Source organism: Budorcas taxicolor, chromosome 19, assembly GCF_023091745.1.
Source record: "Budorcas taxicolor isolate Tak-1 chromosome 19, Takin1.1, whole genome shotgun sequence".
NCBI lineage: Eukaryota > Metazoa > Chordata > Mammalia > Artiodactyla > Bovidae > Budorcas > Budorcas taxicolor.
Window position 1 is genome coordinate 29048655 of NC_068928.1, and position 11553 is coordinate 29060207.

The window sequence follows — 11553 nt, forward strand, 5'->3', positions numbered from 1 at the left end:
TGACACTCTTCTACGAGCCATCACTAAAATAAGGAGGCTCTGTCATGATTAAATTAGGACAAGGATTCATTTCTGTAGAATTTTTAAAATATCATCTCTAAAGAGTTTTTACAACTTAATTAGTTTTTTTGTTGACAAATCTGGGAGTTTTCTGTGCATCTGATAAGCAAATGAGAAGGGTGGAGAAATCAAGGGATTTGAGAAAGAACAATGGATGCAAAACTTCTGGAAAGGCTTTTGTTCCAGTAGAACAAGTGTGAAACTGAAGTTTTTTAGAGAAATCACCTGCCAGAGTCACCTAGAGGGGCTGGCACATCCCTGAGGGCTCCCAGAGAAGACCTTGGCTCCAGGCCTCGACTGTATCCATCGAGCCTTGCAGAGAGCCTGGCATACACAGTAGGTCCTCAAATATAAATATTTGTTTTTGTTGAACCAAACGTTGACAGATGTATTTACTGCAAAGAAAAAAAAATCACAGGAAGTCTGGGATCAGGCCAAGTATCACTAGTGTGCCCAGGAGTATGGCAAATGCCAGGAGAGCTTGGTGGAGGGGGAGCTGATTTGAAAGAACAGTAAGAGCTCATCCTGGTCTCAGGAGCTATGGGCCCATGCTGGGGCTGAACTCCAAGGGAGACTGTCAGACATGCAGAGCCCCCGGCCTAACCCCAGACCTACTGAGTCAGAATCTGCATCCAACAACATCCAGAAAGCTTGCTCCAGAGGCATCAAAATCAACTTGAGCACCACTTGGAATGGCCGTGAAATACGGCGACTGAGCTAGAACAGAAACAGAGTGAGGACACACCTTGGTGGTCACCAGAGCCGTCCGTGTACATTCAGCTTACTCCTTCTCTCCTTCTGGGCACCAGGCAGGGCTACATCACCCCACCCACTTGCAGTTAGGTGTGGCTGGGCTTTCATCAATGACATCTGAGCACCAACGCCATGTGCCACTTCTGGGAAGAAGCTTTAAGAACCAGGTGCTGTTGGTCACCCAGCAAGATTCCAGACCGTGGTTGCTCCCTTATCCTGCGTCCTTCCTGGAGGGTCTCGCTGCCACCAACTGAGTTGCTATAGACTGGCAGTGTGAGAAGAGGCGAACCTATATTGTTTTTAAGCACCCAGACTCGGGGACTGTTTGTTATAGCAGCATTCCCTAACCCATTCTGACTGACAACCGCACCTAAGCCCCCAACGCCGCCGTCTTCAGAACATCTGTTTCTCCCCGTTGAGAACAGCTCAAACACATCATGACGTGAGGACCTCTCTTTAAACCCTAAACAGCATTATTTAACTCAATCACCTTCTACACTCTTCAGACTTCACTCCATCATCTTATTTTCTCCTTTCCCCAGATTTCCCCATGCATTTGTGCTTCTATCTTACTGTACCGTATGCTTTTTGGTAAGCTGCTTTACATCCTTTTTTCAACAAGGTGACAGACAGACAGTCACACATACAGACACACCAGACTTGGCTCCAAACAAAATCTGGCTGTTTCCAAAAAAATCAAATGCACCCCTCGAAAGACAAAGATTTGCTGTTACTAAGGATATCTAAAAGAACATGGCCTTGGGCCAGGCAAGTACTCCTTCAGCTGGGTCTTTGCACAAAAGGATACGTCACAGAATGCATGGGACACAGTCTCTGCTTTTAAAAAGCAATTCATTCTTGGAAACACCAGCTTATTTTGCCTTGTCATCAGGTGAAATCTGAACCACGCTAACTCCATTAAAAACACTTAGCATCACTGACAAAAATCTTTTATTTTTCAAATTCAGCTGAACCCCTTTTGCATGGGTGGCCTTGTGTGAAGCACCGGTGAACAGTGTTTTAACCAGTTCCTCCAGGTGGGCAGGTCGGGTGTGGCCAGTTGAGCTATAACAGAAACAGGCTGCAACGGGTATTCTAAGGCTTATGGCTTGATTCTTCCTGAGTCCAAATTTCTATTTGTGGAATTGCTGGGGCAGAGGGCACATACATTGTTACAGTTTTACGGTATATTGCCAAATTACACTCTGGGAAGCATATGACAATCTTCCTACACTCTTGCCAAGACTCATTCTGTTTTTATGTTGACGCTTTTCATTAAAGCTACCTTTTCCAAAACAATTACAATTCTTTGATTACTTATGAGACTGAATATGCTGATGACTTTGCACATCTTTTATTATGAAGTGTCTATCCAAGTTCTCTGCCCATTCGCATACTGATGTGTTCCTGTTTCTGCTTTTTGAAAAAAAATTATAAAAGTACTTCCTGCATTAAGGACATTAACTTTTCCCCAATTTTTACTTGCCTTTTAGCTCACTTTTGAAGGAAGAGGTCTCTGGTGGCAGAGCAGACAATTCGCAGATGGGGAAAATACATCACAACTGTCCTGCAGAGGTAAGGCCCCTCACGTCCCCCATCAATCCACTGGCAAATTCGTCTGACTCAACCTGCAAGACATATTCCAAATCCATCCCCTTCTCTCTCAGAATCTCCACTCCCACCAACCTGCTCCCAGCTTTCGAACTCATCTGCTTGCTCCTGTTCCTGCCCTTTAAAATCCATCCTCCACACTACAGCCCAGGTGAGCTTTCCAAAACAAATCAGAGAATGCTAACCTGTCAATCACACCGAAAGCTACCAACCACTGAAAAAGAAAGGATAAATAGGGAATGTGATAGAGGTGCTAAATGTTGCTATCATGTTACAATATCTACATGTATCAGATGAACAGGCTGCATACCTTAATTTTACACAAGATGACAGGTCCAATATATTCAATGAAAAGAAACCATCTGTAGCTTGAAATCGGCCATGGGGGGAGTATTTACATCCCAGAAATTGGCAGATGCTACAAATCAGAACTTCCCACCCTCCATCCCCCAAAGTTGATCAATAAACATTTACCAGCACATCATTGGAGGCAGAAGAAGCTTCAGAGAGTGTCAGAGAATGATACTCCAATTTTGTCCACCCAAAAACCGCTGAGAAGGAGCGAAGGGGGCTCCAGATAGAGGGACTCTTCAGACAGGAGATTGTCTCTGGCAAAAAGAGTATGGATGGACAAACAGAGAACCACACAGGAAAGCGCAGGTTGGCAGAGGCCCAAAGGACATGGAGGAACAACAGCTGGGCCCTTGGAATAACGCCGTTTGCAGTTAAGTTCCCCAGAACATAAATGCAAACCTAGGGAAAGGCAAGAAACCTCAAATACTTGACAGTACCTTTCTTTCACTGTGCAGAACAGGTACTTAAAATATAAATTCATAGAGAAAAACCAACTTACATATACTGTAGGGAGAAGTAAAGTAACTATCCAACTTACCTGCCTCCCTTTCTGCCACATCCCAAGCTTGTCCTTGCTCTCTAACCATTCTGGAATATTCTGGTTCTCTCATATCTATCAAACATACTCCCCTCTTTAAGGTTATTTGCATTTGTAGAACAAACACTCACGCCCCAGATCCTCATGTGGCTGGCTCACACTCAGCTCTCTGCTCAGATATCCCCTCCTTGCAGAAGCTTTCTCTGACAGTTTCTGGAACCCCCCTTCCTGTATCCTGCACCCCTAACTTATCACAGTACCCTGCTTTATTGACCCCATACTACTTTAAAATCATATATATATGTATTTTTGTGTGTGTGTGCTAGTTTACCATCTCCCCAACTAAAAGGCAAGTTTCTTTTCTATGCTTCACCTACAGTAACATTCACAGCCTATTGTTAGGCACTCAATTAGGCATTGTTGAATGAATGATCAACTTCTGAACAGGGATTGGCAAACCACACATGTCCCATGAGCTATCCATCATTTTTTTTCTGGCTGTGTAGGTCTTAGTTACAACACAGGGAATCCTCATTGCAGTGCACAGACTCTCTAGCTGTGGCTCGAGGGCTCGTTAGCTGCGGCATGACAGCTTAGTTGCTCCTTGGCATGCGGGATCTTAGTCCCTCAACCAGGGGAACCACCTAGGTAGACTAGGGGAACCACCAGACCACCAGGGAAGTCCCTGGCCTATCCATCTTTGAATAGTTGAAAATAAAGCAAAAGAAGAAAAATACTGCATGGCACAAATTCAAATCCCAGCGTCCATAAATAAAGTTTTATCGGCACACAGCCACACCCGCTGGTTCAGCGCTCCTCTCGAGCTGCTTCATGCTCCACAGGCAGGGCTGAGTGACTGTGACGGGGGCCATATGGGTGCTCTCGCAGCTTCTCACTGTCTCCGGTGCACTGCGCATCACAGCGCTGCAGCTATAACTTGAGGGTGCTGCTTGGCCCACAAAACCGAAAATGTTTCCTGGCCCTTTCCAGAAAAAGTCTGCCAACACAAGTGAGGAAGGAGAAGGCTCTGAAGAACGTTTCTAAGGGAGAACAAACCAGGCTTGCACTCAACCGAACAGGAGAGAAAAGGTAAGAAGGGGTAGAGTCAGGTGACACTGGAGAGATGACGGTGACATGCACCGTCAGAGGGTCAGAGGGTGGGGGGAGAAGGCACTTAGAGGAGAGAGATTAAACGTGTAGTATGGACATGTGACATGTGAGTCCCTGGGGACTGAGTCTGGCTACCAACTCAAGAAACGAGGGGAATGCAGTGAACCAGGAAGTTAACTTAAGAAAATTGATCTTTATCAGCTGGGAGACAGGAGAGACACTAAATGGGAAGGCAAGAGGTGGGCGAGTCCTCTGAGGAATCCATGCAAACCTGGCACCACATACCTGTTGCAGCTGAACCTCCACAGTGTCACCCATGCTCTGATGCTCCAAGGGACAAGCCAAACTGACCGGCTGGCTACCATTTCTACTTCTCTCCATGGGAATAAGCACCACCCAGGCACTTCCCTGGTGGCCCAGTGGTTAAGACTCCACGCTTTCAATGCAAGAGCCATGGGTTCGATCCCTGGTTGAGGAACTAACACCCCATATACAGTTCAACCAAAAACAGGTAGGGGTAGGGAACACTATCCAGCAGCCTTGCCATTGCAAGCAGAGCAGAAACTACTTGTTTTGCAATTAAGTGCTGGGGACCCGTGCTGACATTCTGTTAGAAAGCTTGTCATGTGGCTGCTGGGAGTAATAAGTGGGCAAGCTGGGAGAACCCCAACCTCTGGATAAAAATCCTAACAGCTTATCCAAGCCTTCCTGGTTTACCAAACCTTTCCTTTCACCAGCCAGGTAGGGCCCAGCATCTGTGCTCGTAGACAAGGTTAACCAGGCTGTGAGATAAAAGCTGGGCTTTTTCGGGCTGGGAGGAGTACAAGCAGGTCAGCATCTCATTCATGTTTCTAACTGGTAACGGACTGCGGGGATTCACGTGGTGGTTAACAGATGTCAGGGATTCCTGCCGACTTGTTGCTAAGGGAACTTTTGTGAAGATGCCCCGAATCCAGAGAATCCACAAACCCTGCCCACTGCTTAGAAGTCCTGAGGGGGTGGCCACTTGACCAGACCCGCACAGAGCAGTAAAGAGGGGGACACTGCTCAGGAGCGGAGGCAGACGGAGGGTGGGCCATAGGTAGAGTTTCACACAGCGGGAGCCACAAACGCTGGCCACAGCCCCCAAATCAAAGGGCAGGATGACTTTGTGAAGATGGCAGAAAGCACCTTAATCTTTTCAGTCACAATCACATGCTCCGCGAACCACCAGCCCTAATTATTTCTTTTGTGGACAGAGCTCATGACTGCCTTGAAAAATACAGGCACGAGAAACAAGGTCACACCCATTTTAGGTAATCTCCATGTTACAAAAAGAAAGGCCCTGTATTAAAACCAATCTGTGTAATATATCGAGCATCTACCAGATGTCAGGCAGTTCGGATGCATGATGTCCGTTAACAACCAGCACCAAATAGCCCCAATTTGAAAAAGTTGGTTTGTCAGTGGCTCAGGGGACAGACCCAGGCTTCAGGCACAGAAAAATCTGGTTTCAAATTCTGCTGCATCATTAATCACCATTACAAAGAAATCCCTGGCATCTTTAAAAACAAAAACAAACAAAAAAACAAAACATAAAAGGGTGAAGATGGAGAATTTCCTAGCAGAACGACCAAGTCTGTTCATTTTACCTCCCCGAAGCTCTCTCATCCATATGACCTGGTACACCTTCCCTTCTGACGGATCATCTGTCCCAGGTATTCTCCCTAGCCTTGTGAGGTAGCCAGTCTGCAAAATGGCCTTCAGTGAACCTTGCTTCAGTGCCACACTCGTACCCACACCTGTATGAGCCGCCCCCCTACACGGAATCAGGGACTGGCCCTGAGACTCACTTTGCCCATGGAACCTGGCAGAAACGATGTGCCAGGTCTGAACCTGAGCCTTAAGAAGGCCTGGCAGTTTGCACTTTTGCTTCCTTGGAAGTCAGTATGTTGAAACTCCAGTTACTCTGCTGCAGAAAAAGGCACCAGAGGATGAGACACCACATTAGAAGCCACATGAAAGGCACCAGATGCGTTAGTGAATATGCCCTTCTGGAGGTTCCAGCTCAGCAGAGCCTCCAGGACCCCAACTCTGGCCACCATCTGGCTGCAAATGCATGAGAGATGCCAAGAGAGACCAGCAGAAGAACCACCCAGCTGAGCCCCATCAATCCACAGGAACATGTGCCATAGTAACAAACAGTTGTTTTGTGACACTAAGTTTTGTGACACTAAGGCTTATTTCACAGCAATGGATAAAATAGCCCTCGTGATCCACAGCACAGCCCACTTCCCCAGCCCAGCATCTCTCTCCCCCAGCAACATTCTGTAAACTTCTGCAACACAATCACCTGAACCCAAAATGGGAGAACAGGACCCGGAGAGAAGGAGGTGCAAGGGTGACCCTCCACAGCCAACGAGTTTGGCTGGCAAAGTCTCATATTCCGTTACTACCTCTGAAGTCCAGGCCTTGCAGCCAGATTGTGGATGCTGAAAACAGCACCTCGCTCAAAGAAAGCTCTGTTGTGTGTGCATTCCAATATTACTACCATCCCCCCAACCCCCAGGATTAATCCCCAAAACCTCTAGAGGTTTCTGCAGATACCTTATAGTACCTTCCAGATCCTTAATTCTCTCCATTCAAGGTAAGAGCAACACCTCAGCTCCTCCTCAACCATGTCTCTCTAAGCTCCTCGATCGCTTTGTGGTGGATCAGACTCTCAAGAAAGATGTTTCTGCTTGCTTTTATCTAAGGGCCTTGATAATTCCTAGGCAGCTATGGGTCTTATCTGTTAGGCCTCCTTCCTTTTCTGGGAAAATTGGCTCCCTCCGCCTGTCACCCTCTGGAAGGCTGCCCCATCCACTGAAGAGCAAGATCCCTGTGACCAGTCCCTGCCTAACAGGGCCCCCCATCTGCTTCGCGGAGGTTTTCCTGGAAGCCACCCTTTGGAAGCCAAGTATGTGCAGCCCATCCCCTCATTTCCTTGGAGTCTTGACCAAAAAGATTTCCCCAGGAACCACGACCTCTGTCAAACTGGCCTCTGCTCAGGGGCTCGCTGGCCACCAGGGCGGGTCTTTTGACCTCCCTGTCAGCTCTCAACTCCTCTCAATGGGGTGTGCTTCCCCTTTTTTTCACATGAACAAGGAGGAAATCCTTGAGGCGTGTCTATCTTGCACAGACGGCTTTCGATCTTTGGCACATTTTTGCCAAGATGGGGTTTCCTGACAGCACTCTATCAGAAACAAATGGTGCACTGGGGTAGGGGCTAGGCTGTGCATCCCCCCATCTGAATCCTGCCTCAGGAGCCTAGTGTAGTCCCTTCTGTCTGTACTTATATCCCCAACGGCTCCCCTGGCCTTCTGAATTCCATGCCCCTCTGCAAGCTCAGTGCCAGGCACCCCACTAGCAGAGGTTTACCATCTCTAGTACCTACGGGCTCCTTCTCTGGCCACCTGGCTTCAGCACCAACACCTGGCTGGCAGTCCTCCAGACCCATGATTCCCTATGCTGGCCAGTCCACCACCTGCGACCCCCTTGCAAGTTCTGCATTCCCTAACCCAGCCTATCTTTGGGGACTCACCACAACCCAGGGGAACCTACCTCCATATCCTCTATCCCTACTAACCTCAGCCTCGAGGTCCAGCCTGCTCATGTATAAGGTTCCCAGATACAAAGACCCTCCCTGTCAAAGCTGCATCTGCTTTTCCCTGAAAAGAGTCCTAGGACTCAGGGCCACTCCTCCCTCCACCTGTGGGAAACACAGCTGGCTCTGAGTGAAATCAAACATCAGGGTTTGCAGAAGAGGTGCTCAAGTGGGTAGGAGCAGCTGTCCTCACTGTAACCCCAGCATCTCTGCTGCCCCTTAGGGACGCTGTCTCCGGCAGGCTGACCTCCGGAGCTACCCAAACCCTTCCCCACAAGGATCTAGACCCTTCACTTGCCTTCTGGTAGTGTGACCCAGGATATTGAGTTTAAAAGAGACAGAGGCCCAAACGGTAATACTCAGCCAGCTAAGCTGCTAACCAACTACTCCTTGGCTGACTGCCTTCACCTATTTCATTCAGTTTGCCTGCCTACAAAAATGGGGATAGCATCTTCCCCTTCCCAGGGCTGTCAGGGGAATTGATGACAATGCATGGACCATGCCTGGTGCCTAGCAGATGCTTAACAAAATGGGAGCCCCTCTCGGGGTTACTGCTCCCTCAGATGGGTACTGGTCTGAAAGCCCTTTAGGAAATAGGGAGTCTCAATGTATATACCACAAACAGTGACCGACACACCCACAACTGTCTCATCTGATCGTTCTGTCTGTCCCCTGGGTCTGATTCACCCTCCCTTTCCTCCCAGGAAGGAAAAGCAGAGCCACTTCACTCTTGCTAACACAGTGGACAAACCCTCCAACCTCACTCCCCACCCAACACACAGCTAGCTCAGTCCAGCCAGGGACGCTCCTCACCGGACATCCAACAGCCAGATTTCCACATCAGTGTTTCCTGGAAAAGTGTGGCCACCAGAGGACTCTACCACAGGAGCCTCTCCCAGGGCTTCTGGAATAGAAACAAGGAAGCTCCAGACCTTCAGGAGCCATTCACTTGCTTTCTTTCACACCTGAATCTCAGGAAGGGAGTTAGGAAAGCTGAGAAACACCTGCGCCTCCCCTATGCTGCCCGGCTCTCAAATTACAGAACCAAGAAGGTTTCCAAATAGCCTAAGTGGACAGCCCATGAAAGCTCCTTCCAGCCTCAACTTTGCTCAAAGGCTACTAAAGCCACATAGGAGGGATTTTGTTCTCTGGACCTGAAAGAAACATCACTGTATCTCTATGAGGCCAGGCTCAATTTCTGATAATGTTTCCAGAGGGTTTTTCTCAGGCAAACTCACCCATAATCATTCCACCCCTATCCAGCTTTCTTTGTCTTTTTGAGTTGCACAGAGCATTTTCAGTCAAAATTTGCTACTTTGTTCTTTGTGAAGTAGGTCGGTGGGAGGGTGGGGGTTAAATTATTAATCAATTCAATCTCTATGATTTGGAGAGTATCTTGCCAGAATATTTCCGACGACTCACAGTTAGTCTTTGCAGCAATCCTGGGGTCAGGCCGAAGGGGACGTCCTGTAAAACCACCTCCCACCCCCCACCAAAGGACTTTAGAAACTTCGGATCCCACTCAGGCTGTGACCATGAGCTCAGCGATTAGAGGACAGCGAGGCCTCCCAACTGTCACCCAGACAATAAACAGCCAGTCGACTTGGCTCAGCAGGTCCTGTGAAACCTGGGGCCGGGCCAGAACCCCAGGACAAGCCACTTTCCAGGTTCTGAACCTTGACCTGGGGGAGCTGAGCCGCGGTGGGGGGCGCTGGCTGGGGGCTGCGGCATCCCCGGATCAGGCCTATTGACGGGGCTTGGGCTGGCAGCCAGCCAGGCTCAGCTGACCAGTAGGTGGACGGCCCGGAGGCGGCCGGGGAGCTGACCCGCCGCAGCACGACTGTCCATGGATCGGCAGGCTCGGGGCGCCGGGGCCACTTTTCATATCCCGATCGTCTGCACATCTTCCCTAGACCGCCGGACTCCGCAGCCCTCCGGCGGCCCCGGCCACCGCCGGAACGCGCCCGCCCGCTCCCGAGCTTACACTGGCAACAAGTTCTCGCTTCCTCAGGGCGGCCACGATGTGCTCGAGAGGCCCGGCACGGGGAGCGCTCGGGGGGCGAACCCCGCGTTACCCACGCCCCGAGGGCGCCCGCCGCCTCCGCCGCCCACAGGAGCGCGCGGCTCTGGGTCCAGCGCACAGAGGCGACCCCCCGGGCTCCCCTCCGGCAGGGGCGGCTCCGGCCTCCCGGGGGCAGGCAACAGGTACACGAGCGCGCCGGCCTCCCAGCCCCGGCCCTCGCCCCCTACCTCCAGCAACTGCACGTAGCTCGCCGGGAACCAGCCGCGGAGTCCGTCCTCCTTCTCGCCTTCCCACCAGCCGCCGTCCGGGACCTGCAGCAGCGTGATGAGCTCGCCCGCGGCGAAGCGCAGCCCCTGGCCATGCCGCTCCCCGGAAAAGGGGTACAGGGTCCGGCAGCGGGCGCCGGACATGGCCTTGGCGCCGGGGCTCACACAGCAGCCTGCATCCCTCCCGAGCCCCGCGGGCTGGGCAGCGGCTCCGCGGGGTCCCAGGCGCCCGGCGCTCCGGGCTCCCGCGCTCTGGGCGCGCGCCGTCTCGGGGGTAAGCGGGGGTCCCCGGGCAGGCGAGGGACGTGCACCCCGCGCAGGGAAACGGAGACTCGCTGGCTTCGGAGAGCGAGCGGCGACGCCCCCGGGCCGGGCGGCTCGCGGCTCCCAGCTCGGGGCGGGGGGGCGGGGCTCAGGGGGAGGAGACCCAGGCGCCGCGGGCTCCGGAGACAACTTCCCGGGGACGCGGAATGCGGGCGGCCGCCGCGAGGGTCGGCCGCAGCCGAAGCCGCCCTGGCGCGCGGAAATGCGCAGCTCCCAGGGGAGGTGGGACCCGGAGCATCCCCCTCGGCCCGGCTCCGCGGCGAGGGAGGGGCAGCGGACGTGGAGCGGGGCTGGCGGCCGGGCGGGGGCCCTCTCGGCGCGCGGGGGCGGGGCTGGGCGGGGGCGGGGCCAGGGCGGCCACGCCCGCTGAGGGCCGGGCGCTCCCTCGCAGAGCGGGCGGGTTACTGGGGAGGGGTCTCCCGGCTCACACCCCCGCCCCGGAAAGCCGCGGGGTTAGAAACGCCCCTCTCAGCGCGGCCTGGTGGCCGGTGGTGGGCGTGCGCCTCCTCCGAGGGGCTGGTGAGGGACTGTGTTTGTGGCCGTCACTGTCAGGGTTGAACCTGGGGTTGAACTTGACTCACCGGAAACTGGACGAGGGGTGAGAGGCAGATTTGAAGCCCGACGCCTGAGCCAGGTGGCAGCGGGTGGGACCGAGTGAGGCGGCGACGGAGTCAAAACCCGAGTTAGTAGAATTGGAAGCAGGTCATTACCGATAAAGGGAGAAGAGGGGGAACAGCCCCCACCGCTTTACATGCAAAAGCGAGACTGGCCCAGGGTACCACCTCTCCTGAAACCGAGATGCGCCAAGCCGAGAAGTCTACACTCGTTTACTCAGTCAACAGACATTAGTGGGAGACTGCTATGATCCGTCTCTGGGGTCGCACAGAGT

At 52.1% G+C, this 11553-nt stretch overlaps 1 protein-coding gene across 2 annotated transcripts in view; it reads right to left on the reverse strand.

The window, feature by feature from the left end:
* GAS7 (growth arrest specific 7) overlaps positions 1 to 10484 on the reverse strand; it is a 202483-nt gene extending 191999 nt beyond the window's left edge. Inside the window, exon 1 of one of the 2 annotated variants that reach the window (XM_052657551.1) lies at positions 10302 to 10484. In XM_052657551.1, coding sequence (XP_052513511.1) covers positions 10302 to 10484 — 183 coding nt within the window. The remainder of the gene's footprint in view (positions 1 to 10301) is intronic. The other variant, XM_052657552.1, reaches the window with a different exon arrangement.
* Positions 10485 to 11553: the final 1069 nt, after the last annotated feature.